Genomic DNA, 14568 nt, shown 5'->3' with positions numbered 1-14568 from the left:
AAGGGCAAATAAGAGTTGGGGTGAGAGAGTATCATTAAATTTTAGGGAGAATAAAAAGATGTTCTGGAAGGAGGTAAATAAAGTGCGTAAGACAAGGGAGGAAATGGGAACTTCAGTGAAGGGCACAAATGGGGAGGTGATAACAAGTAGTGGTGATGTGAGAAGGAGATGGAGTGAGTATTTCGAAGGTTTGTTGAATGTGTTTGATGATAGAGTGGCAGATATAGGGTGTTTTGGTCGAGGTGGTGTGCAAAGTGAGAGGGTTGGGGAAAATGATTTGGTAAACAGAGAAGAGGTAGTGAAAGCTTTGCGGAAGATGAAAGCCGGCAAGGCAGCAGGTTTGGATGGTATTGCAGTGGAATCTATTAAAAAAGGGGGTGACTGTATTGTTGACTGGTTGGTAAGGTTATTTAATGTATGTATGACTCATGGTGAGGTGCCTGAGGATTGGCGGAATGCGTGCATAGTGCCATTGTAGAAAGGCAAAGGGGATAAGAGTGAGTGCTCAAATTACAGAGGTATAAGTTTGTTGAGTATTCCTGGTAAATTATATGGGAGGGTATTGATTGAGAGGGTGAAGGCATGTACAGAGCATCAGATTGGGGAAGAGCAGTGTGGTTTCAGAAGTGGTAGAGGATGTGTGGATCAGGTGTTTGCTTTGAAGAATGTATGTGAGAAATACTTAGAAAAGCAAATGGATTTGTATGTAGCATTTATGGATCTGGAGAAGGCATATATATATATATATATATATATATATATAGTGATTGGTTCTCAGTGAATGTAGGTTTGCGGCAGGGGTGTGTGATGTCTCCATGGTTGTTTAATTTGTTTATGGATGGGGTTGTTAGGGAGGAGAATGCAAGAGTTTTGGAAAGAGGGGCAAGTATGAAGTCTGTTGGCGATGAGAGAGCTTGGGAAGTGAGTCAGTTGTTGTTTGCTGATGATACAGCGCTGGTGGCTGATTAAGTTGAGAAACTGCAGAAGCTGGTGACTGAGTTTGGTAAAGTGTGTGAAAGAAGAAAGTTAAGAGTAAATGTGAATAAGAGCAAGGTTATTAGGTACAGTAGGGTTGAGGGTCAAGTCAATTGGGAGGTAAGTTTGAATGGAGAAAAACTGGAGGAAGTAAAGTGTTTTAGATATCTGGGAGTGGATCTGGCAGCGGATGGAACCATGGAAGCAGAAGTGAATCATAGGGTGGGGGAGGGGGCAAAAATTCTGGGAGCCTTGAAGAATGTGTGGAAGTTGAGAACATTATCTCGGAAAGCAAAAATGGGTATGTTTGAAGGAATAGTGGTTCCAACAATGTTGTATGGTTGCGAGGCGTGGGCTATGGATAGAGTTGTGCGCAGGAGGGTGGATGTGCTGGAAATGAGATGTTTGAGGACAATAAGTGGTGTGAAGTGGTTTGATTGAGTAAGTAATAATAGAGTAAGAGAGATGTGTGGTAATAAAAAGAGTGTGGCTGAGAGAGCAGAAGAGGGTGTTTTGAAATGGTTTGGGCACATGGAGAGAATGAGTGAGGAAAGATTGACCTAGAGGATATATGTGTCAGAGGTGGAGGGAATGAGGAGAAGTGGGAGACCAAATTGGAGGTGGAAAGATGGAGTGAAAAAGATTTTGAGTGATCGGGGCCTGAACATGCAGTAGGGTGAAAGGCGTGCAAGGAATAGAGTGAATTGGCACGATGTGGTATACCGGAGTTGATGCTGTCAATGGATTGAACCAGGGCATGTGAAGTGTTTGGGGTAAACCATGAAAAGTTCTGTGGGGCCTGGATGTGGAATGGGAGCTGTGGTTTCGGTGCATTGTTACATGACAGCTAGAGACTGAGTGTGAACGAATGGGGTCTTTGTTGTCTTTTCCTAGTGCTACCTCGCACACATGAGGGGGGAGGGGGTTGTTATTCCATGTGTGGCAAGGTGGTGATGGGAATGAATAAGGGCAGACAGTATGAATTATGTACATGTGTATATATATATATATGTCTGTGTGTACATATATGTATACATTGAGATGTATAGGTATGTATATTTGCGTGTGTGGACGTGTATGTATATACATGTGTATGTGGGTGGGTTGGGCCATTCTTTTGTCTGTTTCCTTGTGCTACCTCGATAATGCGGGAGACAGTGACAAAGCAAAATATAATATAATATATATATATATATATATATATATATATATACATGCATTTTTTTCTATTTTTATATATATAATCGCTGTTTCCCGCATCAGTGAGGTTGTGCAAGGAAATGGATGAAGAATGACCAGTCCACTCATCTACACAAATATATACATAAACACCCATATATGCACAGATACATACATATACATATCAACATATACATACATGTACATACATAGACATTACATACATACACATGTACATATTCATACTTGCTTGCCTTCATCCATGCTTGTCGCTACCCCACCCCACAGGAAAACAGCATTGCTATCCTCTGCTTCAGCAAGGTAGTGCTAGGAATACAAACAAAAACGGCCGCATTCGTTCACACCCAGTCTCTAGCTGTCATGTGCAATGCACCAAAACTACAGCTCCCTATTCACATCCAGGCCCCACAGGCCTTTCCATGGTTTACCCCAAATGCTTTATATGCCCTGGTTCAGTCCACTGACAGCATGTCAACCCTGGTATACCACATCATTCCAATTCGCTCTATTCCTTGCAAGCCTCTCACCCTCCTGTATGATCAGGCCCCGATCGCTCAAAATCTTTTTCACTCCATCCACATCCAATTTGGTCTACTGCTTCGCCTTGCTTGCTCCACCTCTGACACATATATCCTCTTTGTCAATCTTTCTTCACTCTTGCTCTCCATGTGTCCAAACCACTTCAACACACCCTTCTCTGCTCTCTCAACCATACCCTTTTTACTTCCACACATCTCTCTTACCCTTACGTTTCTTACTTGATCAAACCACCTCACACCACATACTGTCCTCAAGCATTTCATTTTCAACACATCCACCATCCTCCGTACAACCCTATCCATAGCCCATGCCTCGCAACCATATAACATTGTTGGAACTACCATTCTTTCAAACATACCAATTTTTGCTCTCCGAGATAATGTTCTCTCCTTCCACACATTCTTCATCGTTCCCAGAACCTTTGCCCCCTGAAATCTGATAATATACTATGTTTTGGCAGAAAGTTTACCCTGTCTTTCAGTATGTCTACTCCCATTCCCTTCACTCATTCTCAGTGCAATCTTCATTCTTCTTACATGCAAAAATTTCTGCACTTACAATGGCAATAATCCCGAGCATGGAGAACCAGCGGCCGAGAGATGACAGAGGTTTCCAATCATAGTCCACCCACACATATGGACCAAACTGGCCTATGATACGTCGCAGCTTCCCTCTGTAAGTAACAAAAATTATCACTCTGTTGTGCTTTGTATGAATATAACACCTTCAATAATACTGTTTAACCCATTCAGTGCAGCCCGGTTGTATTCATCACTTCATTTTACTTCTGTTCACTGCAACAGGTTGCAAAATATTGATTCTTGAAATGCCTATCTCTGCACTGAGGTGCAACATACAGCCACAAATGCTTGCGTTGGTATCCTAAACATCATTACTTGACGCTAGATTCTAAACTTTAACTAAGTACTGGTCAGTCTAAGAGTAGATGTCAAAGAAGTCTTTAAATCTGTGCCTACATGTAATAAAAACTGTCACTCTTGCAAGATGACAGGTGCTAATAGTGAAAACCCTTAGTATTTGTAAGAGAAAAAACATTTCCAATATGTATACCTGAAAGTACTCCAAGTTTACCTCAAACACTTGGCAGTGGAGCAGCACGTCAAGCTTTTTTTTATACTCATTTGCTGTTTACCTTGCTAATGAGGTAGCGCCAGGAACAGATGAAGAAAAGACCTCATTTTCTCGCATCTATTTTCGAATTGTCATGTGTAATGTATCGATACTACAGCCCCCTATCCGTAACCAGGCCCCACACACCCTTTCATGGTTTTCCCTGCCTCCTCCATGTACCCTCTGTTAGTCCACTAACAGCACATCACCCTCTATATACCACACTGCTCCAATCTAGTTTATCCCATCCATGCCTTTCACCCTTCTGCATGTTTAGGCACTATCTTATCAATGTGCTCCTTAAAATTCATGTTTTTCATTTAAAGTACCTTCAAAGTCTTTGAAATCTTTTTTAAGATGGTAGCTGCCTACAAGTAACCACAATGAAATTTTGCCATGATGGCAGCATGAAGTACTCACTGCAGGTCCTGCTTCATGAATAAGACTATTTATTCTCAGGAATCACCTGCATTACATAATTAACTCTTCTTGGTTCAGCTGGGAATCATCATAGCAGTCAAGAATAACTTGTAAAGTTTTTGCCATAACTCCACGATTTCTCTACATACTTAACTACTGTTTCCCACATTAGTGAGGTAGCACCAGAAACAGATGAATAAGCCACATCTGATCACAAACTCTAGCTGTCATGTGTAATACACCAACACTACTGCTTCCTATCTTCAACTGTGTCCTAAAGACATAATAACCCCAGATGAGTCACATGCCTTAGTTCAGTCCACTGACAGCATGTCAGTTATTCTCTGTATATTTCTATTTCTCCTGACAGTATATTAAACAGACATCCTATCTTCGTGATTGGGCTATCATATAATTTTGTCTGATTTATTCTCGTATGATCCATGGTTTTCTTGAAGATCTAATATAATAACTATGCATCTTCCTTGTTGATAGGCTTTTGGGTTTAACATGTTTTCTATCATACCTTCAATTTGATGCCATGTGTGGATGATCATATTTCTCTGTTGCTTTCTAGTCTATATAGTTTCAGTTCTTTCAGCCTTTCATGATAATTCATATGTTCCATCCCCACAATTTTGCTCATGATGTGTTTCTGAATTCTCTTTAATTTGCTTATCAAGTATGTCATTGCAAGAACCTAATAACTGAGTTTGCATACTTTTTCCAAGGACAAATCCATGATAACCTTCATTTAGGTAGCTGTTCTTGGATACATGGTTTAAAATAGTCCCTTTATCACTATCTCAAACTTTTATCTCATGTGAAGCCATGCTAACTGGTGTGTATTGTTTGAGGGTTAGCTTGGATCACGCTTTGTTAACTAGTGTTATACATGCCTTTAGTGATCCAGTGATGATCCACAGAGTGTTACCTTATTGACTTCAACCTGTTTTGGTAGCAGGTCACAGCATGTGACTTCACCTAACTTCCTAAACTCCAGAAGAGTGAGCTTGGTGGCTCACCCCAATGATGCATCAATCAGCAATATTTCCAATTCTCTCGAGGGAGTAGCATCTCCTCCCTTCCAGACTTGTCCTCCTTGCCTCATATGTATTCAGCCATAACTGTAAGACGGATGTCAAGGAGTTGACTTGGTTTACATAAAAAGTTTACCACTCTAGTACCTTAAGTCTTTGCTATGTGACCCAAGGCTTAGGTGGCCTTCTGAGTTAGAAGTCCACTATATGACTCCTGACATTTCATCTTCCTAGAAGGTTACCTCATCAAAGACATCCAACTTCTACAGGACTTGTGTGGCACACAGCCTCTGTCTTTCACAAGAAGCAGCTATACCAATGGGACCAACAGCCATCTCTGTAGTACTCTTGCAACACAAGCACAAAACAACAGCCACCACTCACTCTGAGAGCCATGACATGATATGCATCACGTCCCCCTCCTACAATAGCCACATACCCCTCCCATGTGCTCCTGCTTTATCTCATGCAGCTTCATCAGCATCACAAGATTTCTGCAAAGCCTTTCTCCTGTTTCTTACCTACCACACATGACCTATCCTTCCTACCACAATTCTACAACTTCTACAGTACAATACCCCAGCTCCACCACATTTCTATTATCCCAACAAAGCACTGCTGACATTGTTAACCATGTTTCCGTATCCCTCTCTCAGTTCCATCATCGAACATGGGTAAAAAGAACCCTGCTAAATGCCAATTTAAGAATGTCTACAATTTGCTTTCATCCAGACTTTGACTTAATATTACCAAAATTATTAATGCTTCTGCTGATTTTGTTTTTTTTGAGGCTTACGGCTTGGATTCCATCTGGTCCTGGAGCCAAATTTCACTGAGCAGATTAATTGCTCTGATAATGTCATACTTTGATGTTCTATTACATATCAACGCATTTTCACTATTTTTGTCAAACAGTTCTCACATTTTGAGCTGAATATTCATTTCAATTGTTCAATCAACATTCTTTCTTTATGATTATTTTGCACTCATCTATCTTGGGGTCCAATCACTGTTTTCTCGTTTTTTTTGTGTTTTGTTTTTGTTTATGAATAGTAACTTTAGATTTCTTTCTATGGCCAGTATAACTCATTCTTCATTCAGTTCTTGTTCTCCTCTATGAGATTTTGTATTTCTATCTCTGCATTCTTTATTTTCTCATTCAGTTCTTTTACTCTTCCTTCATCACTGTCCTTTCCTTATTTTTCTGTGCCCTTCTTCTATCCACCAGTCTTCTGTCCCTAGAATACTTTCAATAATCTCTCTTCAGTTTGATTTTCTGTGGTAAAAATGTATATCACTTAACCAATTGATGGCACCTCTTACTAAATCACATACACATTAATTCATTTTTATATCAAATACTGTAGTGATTGATCTTATGACCTGATAAACTTGTTATTTACTTGTGTAACCAAAAACAGCACTATTTCATATGTAAAAAATGAATTATATCATTCTGCTCCCTCTTGCTGGTCAGTGCATAAGCTGCATTATTCATAAATTATTTAGCCTTTGAAGCTGTTCTCCTTCATCTGCTGATATATTACTCTTCTCATTGCAAAAGTATCAACATACATATTCTACTAATCTTTCCTACTATTCAATGAAAATTCAATGAAAATGAAGTTAAAGGCACCAGCCCATATCAATATCTGATCAAGTTCCTCTAACAGCTTCAATATTTCTTCAAATTTTGTAACAATTACTCTAAAGTTGAATAGCTTTGTTTCTATCAGTATGTATTTACAAGTTTTACAAGCCAGTAGTAATAAAAAAAAAGGGCAAGCTATGGTTGAATTCTGTTGAACTGCAAAAGGTAAATAAGGAAAAAGCTCTGGTGATCTACAGCCCAGTAGGCAGTTAAATATTAAAAAAGATTCTTAAGATTTATAAGCAAAGCAATCAAATTCAAGTCCAGGAAACTAGCCTCACTCTTTACAAGTCACATGTGTGTCCCCATCTTGAATACTGTGTTCAGTTCTGGTCATCCTACTTGAGGAAAATATGAGACAGAATGGAAAGAGTGCAAAGACAAGCTACCAAGATGATTCTTAGACTGAGAAACAAATCCTATGAGAGCCGGCTAAACAATTTACGCCAATTTAATTTCAGAGAGAGAATGTTATAGAGTGATTTGATACAGGCACTTAAAAATTATCTAAGGCTTAGATAATCTCGATCTAATGACTTAAATAGAGATAGTGTGGTCAAATTTCTCTTGTATAATGGTTATAAACTTGTGGGCAAATGATTTACCTCGAATGAGGTGAAAAGCTTTTACTTCAACAGGATTGCTAACATTTGGAATAATTTACCAATTAGGATGGTTGAAAGTAGTTCCACAGATATATTCAAGAACAAATTTGATAAATATTTTGCTTCAAATCCAAGGGTGACATTATTTGTGCCTCATTAGCTGCATGAACAGCTTATACAATTTTTCTGTTTCTAATATGTACATATTTCTACACTTACCACACTGATCTATGATTTTTGTATCTCTTCCACTCTCACAAACAGTCTTTGAAGGGACCCAGCAGTCTATTATTGTTTGAATTCTTATGTATTTTGAGCGGAATACTGATCTACATTGTTCAATCACCATCCTGCACATTTCCTTGACATAATTTTTGTATCTATATCATACTTTAAATGGTCCAATCTCTGTTTTCCTGTTTTTTTGCTTTGTTCATGTATGTTAATGGTAACTTTGGATTTCTTCCATGTTCTTTTTTTTACTCTTTCTTCATTCAATTTTTTTCTCTTGTATGAGACTTCAATATTTCAACATGTATTCTTTATTTCCTCATCTAATTCTCTTATTCTTGTTTTTATTGTTGTTGACAGCCCCTTTTTCTGTTTATGTCCTTAAGTACTATGCAGTTGTTTTCCTTTTCTTTGGCATCTGTTCAATGATTATTTGGCCTAATCTCTTGTAGTATATCTTCAAGTTTGTCAACAGGTGTTTGTTTCTGAAAACCTCACTCCATTTTGTGCTTATAATCTTTCCAACAATCTTCTTCCAGTGTGATTTATCATATGAAAATTCAAATCACATAACCCACTGATTGTTGCTGTATAGTGTTCAAACCCACTAATTGTTGCTGCATCATGTTCACACTCGCTCATATCCATTTTATCCTCTGTAGTGATTTCTATGATATTATGAACTGACAGACTTGAATTATCTATCTATCTATCCATCTATGTTTCTGATGCCCGTTCCCTCCAGGAACTCCCATCATGGAGCTGGCTACAGCATACACTATTCCACACATTCTTCCACCATTTCACTCCCTCAATTACTCTTCCCTTCTATTTCCCCATGTCACAGGTGGTCATCCTCTCATACCAACCCCTTTAACTGTACTATCATACACTCTCCTTGCAAACTCCTCATCTTCCATTCTTTCCACATACTCAAACTATATCAAAGTATTCTGGTTCATCCACACAACCACTCCACAAGTCATTCCCTGCCACTCCAAATCTGTCATATACCTCCTCATAACCTTCTTCATTTCATCTAGTCATACTACAGTCTCCTCTCACATAGCTCACTTCCACAGTCTGGATTCTTGACCTCTGTGACTAATCCAATGTCCATGTTTTGGCTGCATAGGTCAGGATCAGGGGACTATGCTTTCCCTTAATCCTTTCTTCACTTCCAAATTACATCTCTACCCTTCATTATTCTATTATGGCACCCAATGACTCTTCTATCCTGAACTCCTCTCCCCTTATCTCTCCTTTCATAACACCAAACTTACCTACGATAACTCCCGAACACTTTAATTCTCTTGTCTCTTTCAGTCTTTCTCCTCCCATGTCTATATCACATTTCAATACACTTTCTCCTCTCCCTCTATATGGCTTTGCAAAATCTATACTTTCACTCTGTTTCCTTTCAAACAGCAAAACTTTACCTTCAGTCGTACTTTACTTCAACTGCCTATGCTTAAACTCATCATAAAACACACAACCCTCTGCAACTCCTCTCAACTCTCAGCAAACAACAAAGTACCATTCACAAACAGGATTGTCACCAGCAGCCATACCTCAGCCCCACACTCCATCTCTACACCCCTTTTCCCTACCTTTGATTTTATTTCTCTTATCAATCCATCCGTAGATATGTTCAAAAGCCATGGTGACATCATACAGACCAGCCTTACACACACATGTATGCTCAACTCTTCATGCACTCTTACACATGCATTTGCTCCTTGACAGAAGGCTTTCACATCATCCAACAGTTATCCCACTATCCCATATGTCCTTAACACATCCCTTTATTTTTAATCTGTTCAATATTTCTTCATCTTTTCCTACAATTATTCTGAAGTCATGTAGTCTTGATTTTGGCAGTTTTTATAACACTAAATTTATTGTGTTTATGGCTGGGATCATCACTATAATTCGTTCACAATTATATTCGTTATCTATTCTCCTTCTAAACCATTATGTACAAAAATATATTGCTGCATCTTCTAACTAGAATTTGGTACTGTCTGCTCTAAACATTTCAAATTGTTCCAAGCTTGCTTTATCTTTCATTTCTTCGTTAAAGCAATTGTTTTACACATTAATTAGGATTGTTAATATCTTTTGTGTATTCAGTGATGTAATCAACTTTGATCCTTGAGTTCTCATCTATTAGAGTAAGCATGTTGATATACTTTATCTTCCAAGGATTCTCAGTTTCTATATTAGTCCTCTGTTGATTTTTAACTTATCTAGTTCTGCCTCATATTTCTTAATTTCTCAGGTGCAGTTACTTTATTTCCATTTAAAGAAACGTTTTTTTATCCTAATCATGCTGTGTGGTATTATTGCTCTAATCCCATTTCTGCTACAACTATCCTTATTTGCTTCTCGATAAAGAAGAATTCCACTGGTCAGGTGGGTTTCTGTGGTAATCATAATCTGGGTAGTTATTACTATACTTATTCTATCATTTTCTCTCATTTTGATCTATCATATGTGTTTCATGCCCTTGCCAATACTGATTTACACCATTCTAGCTTATTGACAAGTGGTGGCATGTTATTTACTATGATCATATTTTGGCCATCCCTGATTTTGATGTGGCAATCATAATCTGGGTAGTTATTACCATACTTCTCATTCCTTCATTTCTCTTGTTTTGATCTATCATATGTGTTTCATGCTCTTGCCAATACTGATTTACACCATTCTAGCTTATTGGCAAATGGTGGCATGTAATTGTATGATCATATTTCGGCCATCCCTGATTTTGATTTGGTGTGGCATCTACAGTGATTTTATTATTTCTCCATCTATTTTCAGCATTATGTTTGTTCAAGAATTTCCTTCTCTGATTTTCACCAAATGTAGAGGGGGAGGGGGAATGTGGTAGGGGTCACAGTCACATAAAATACTAAATCAAATTACTATGATGTTCATTCACTAACCAAAATAAAGCCAAACACAGAATTTCCTGGAAATGACATGGAAAAAGGCATGCTTTTCACATTCTCTTGTCCAAATGGAAGCAGGCTACCAGGTCTACAGTACCTGTATGTGGGGATGTTCCAGAGGCCTCTCCAGTGATAAGTCTTCATGGAGAAATACTTTAGTGACTGAAGCCCACAGTAGATACCCAGACCATTACACAATAGGGCATCCATAATCCACTAGAAAAAATGAAAATCCATGATCGGAAAACTGCTGAAATATGCAATGAAAAACAACATAAATCGTGTTTGCTAACTAAAGCTAGGATCAGAAACATTGGACTCATTAATATCTATCTACATAAAATCGAACTTCATCTATTAAACATTTAATCATGCATAATCTTTTCTCTACGAATACAGTAAATAAAATTCTATTTCTTCTTGTACAATACTACAATAGAACCCCAAAAGGATGGGATATAAAATACCAGAATTTAGAAGAGCGTTCAAAATCCAAAGAAAACTATGGGTCTAACAATGCATTTTTATATCTAAAGTAAGCTGAAATGTGCAAACTGCTTTCTAAATGAAAAACCTTTGAAATCAACAGTACTTTGCAACACAGTTGAGACAATATTCCTTAATCACTGCCTGCTCCAACACTCCTCTGACTGCTCCATCACTTGAACTGGTGAATTAAATGAGAAGTTTTGTATCTGTTATAAATTTCATTATCAAAAATAAAATTTTGTATTTTTGGCATTACTTATTGTGCTATTCTGAATAAAAGCCATTCTAATATATTGGGAATTTGCTATACATTAGTTTTTTCATATCTGTTCACTGTTTCCTGCATAAGCGAGGCAGCACCAGGAATAGACGAAGAGAAGACCTTATTCACTCCCATTCATTCTCTGTCATGTGTAATGCATCGAAACCATAGCCCCCTATTCACAACCAGGCCCCACAGTTTCATATGCCATAGTTCAATCCACTGACAAGCTAAACTGACCTCTGTATACCACATTACTCCAATTTACTATCCAGTGCATGCTTTTCACCCTCCTGCATGTTACGGCCCAGAGCATTCAAAATCTGTTTCATTCCATTAGCAGCAAGCCCTCTCTTTCACTAATTCCATTAGCAGCAAGCCCTCTCTTTCACTAACAACTTTAATTTTTCACCACACCACTTACTAGCTTTTCTCACCTTTCCATCTCCCACCTTCTGTATGCCACACACTTCTCTCACACATGCAAGCACTCTAGCTTTGTTTACTCGCACCTTTTGCCATTCTACAATCAATCTCTCCAGGCACTTCTTAGCACTTTTGCCATCCTCTCCTCACCCACATCATTCACTCTTTTCTGAAACCCTCTACAAATCTTCACCCTCAACTCTACCAGGTAATGATCAGATATTCCAATGGATGCCCCTTTCAGCACATTCACATCCAAGAGTATCTCTTTTCCATACCTATCAATTAGCATGTTTTTACAATAATGCCCAAGTACCATGTTTTTCACTCATCCATGTATATGTATGTATGTCCCTCTTTTTAAACTGGGTATTCCCAATCACCATTCCTTTTTCAGCCCTCCCATCACATTCCTTTTTTAGCACAACTCCACAAGTCATTCTAAATATTCTATGACCTTACTGAATACTCCATGCCTCCCAAATACTGCCACATTACTCACTTTTGCATTCAAATTACCCACCACTAATACCCAGTCTCTTGCACCAAAACTGCTGATATATTCATTCAAATGCTCCAAAAACACATGCCTTTCTTCTTGTGGCCAGGTTCCTAAACACTTACTATCAACCATCTCTCCTAATCCACACTCATTTTCACCTACATCAATTCGGAGCTTACTTTCTTACACTTTTTCACACAATCCCACAAGTGCTTCACCAGTAGTGCTAGCATTTCCTTGAATCTCACACTCACACTGACTTAAGACATTCCCCCAAAAATTCTTCTCCCTTACCCTTTCCCTAAACATACTACCTATCTCTCCTTGCTTTTCATCTTGGTTAAATCCACACACTCAGACACCCAAGACTGAACCTTCAAGTAAGATGAGTACTTCTTGTCGGGCTCCTTCTGTTCCATCTTTCAGAAATTGAAATACAAGAAGGGGAGGGTTTCCAGCCCCCTGCTCCTAGCCCTCTTAGTCATGTCTATGACACCACAGGGAATATTTGGGTAGAATTTTTTCCTGTATCCCCAGAAATACGACACGCAGGGAGTATGTGGAGAGAATTTTTTCATATTCCCAGAACTATAACTATCTAATGATGAAAACTGTTGCCACAGGTATCAGTGGGGTGTAAGTGGAAATACAATACGAATATTTAATACATCTAATACATAATGATAACTACTGCCAGAGGCGCCATAGAAGTATTCAAGTCTTGCTGCAATTCTCTACTTACTGCTGGAGACAAAGGGATAGAGAAAAGGCAAAATCTCCGAAGATAAATTCAACATTAATAGCACAGCTAGACTAAATAAGATAATGAGAGCCATTCAAGAAAAAAGAAAAACATTTTTCTCTATAACAGAGAGGAACCCAGCCATAATAGAGTTAAACAGCAGTATGTTCCAAACAAATATACTGGTAAAAGAGGAAAAATATGGATATGAAGCTCGGTGAATACTGAGTGGAAAAGCTGTAAGTACTAATATAATTATTAAAATATTGAGGAGGAGAAAAGAAGAAGTTTGAAATGAAGAGATTTGAAGAAGCAAAAGGAGGGGTTGGGGGTAACAAGGAGTGTGCAATGAGAAGAGGAAGGAGGGAGGAAGCAAGACAAGAGTGATGTACAGGACAAGAATATGGAGGAGGGAAAACTGATGCAACAGAGGAGGAAAACCAGAAGGCTATAGAGAGACAAGGAAGGCAGAATAAGAGGGAGGAAGAGGTGTAGCAAAAAACATGAAAAGGAGGAAAAGATTAGGTATGGAGGAGGAGGAGGCTAGAAACATTTTAAGGAAAGATGATAATCATAAGTAGGGGAAAGAGGAAAAGGACAGGTGACAAAATGATGTAGGGAAAGAAAAAGAAAGAATAGAATAAGAAGGCAGGGGTGTGAAAAGAAGGAAGGGCTGGAATAGAAGCTACAGAGGTATGAATATTATGAGGAAAAAGGAGTAAGTAAAGAAGAGATGTATTGGGGGTGAGAGAAAAAAGGACAAGGAATTTGAATAATAAAATGAAGAAGAGCATATGAAGAGGAACATCAAGAAGCAAATGAGAGGAGGAAGGGAAGAAAAAGAAACTGTGGATGATGAAAAGGTGAAAGAAGATCTGGATGAGAACAGGATGTGGAAAAAGATGAGGGGTAGTGAGAAAGCAAAGGAAGAGATGATAATGTGGAGCTGCAGTAAAGGAAGAGAAAAATAATTTGAAGAATGAAGAGGAATCAAAACACAAGACTAAGAGGAAGGGGAACAAGAGAGTGGGAAGGATTATGAGAAAAAGGGTAGAAGTGGATGAGAATAAGGAAAAAGATAATGTAAGGAGAAAAGGGGATGAAGAGATGGAAAGGAGGGAGAAGAAAGAAAATGAAGAGAAGAGGAAGGAAATGAAGAGAATAAATGGGAAGAAAAGTAAAAGGAGGGATGAGAGAATGAGGAAGATAAAAAGGAAGTAGATAACAAACAGAAAATAGAGGAAGAAGGCATAAAAATAAACATTAATTATATGAGGAAGAGGCAAGAGAAAAGAAAAATACGATGAGAATATGACACAGGAAGAATTTTCTTTCACATGAAAATAATAGGAATTGAAAATGCTTATGGCTTTTATGTCTAAGAGCATAACTCATGAAAT

The 14568-nt window shown here is 38.3% G+C and overlaps 1 protein-coding gene across 2 annotated transcripts in view; it reads right to left on the bottom strand.

Moving 5' to 3' along the window:
- The window catches only part of LOC139766658 (phosphatidylserine synthase 2-like), a 108030-nt gene that overhangs the window by 30327 nt on the left and 63135 nt on the right, over positions 1 to 14568 (bottom strand). For both annotated transcript variants that reach the window (XM_071695552.1, XM_071695551.1), the window contains 2 exons: positions 10845 to 10963; positions 3274 to 3388 (listed from right to left, as the gene is read on the bottom strand). In XM_071695552.1, the coding sequence (XP_071551653.1) occupies positions 3274 to 3388; positions 10845 to 10963 (234 nt within the window). The remainder of the gene's footprint in view (positions 1 to 3273; positions 3389 to 10844; positions 10964 to 14568) is intronic.

Source organism: Panulirus ornatus, chromosome 58 (genome assembly GCF_036320965.1).
Source record: "Panulirus ornatus isolate Po-2019 chromosome 58, ASM3632096v1, whole genome shotgun sequence".
Taxonomy (NCBI): domain Eukaryota; kingdom Metazoa; phylum Arthropoda; class Malacostraca; order Decapoda; family Palinuridae; genus Panulirus; species Panulirus ornatus.
Note: the sequence above shows the minus strand (reverse complement) of the source record. Positions and strands in the feature narration are given on the sequence as shown.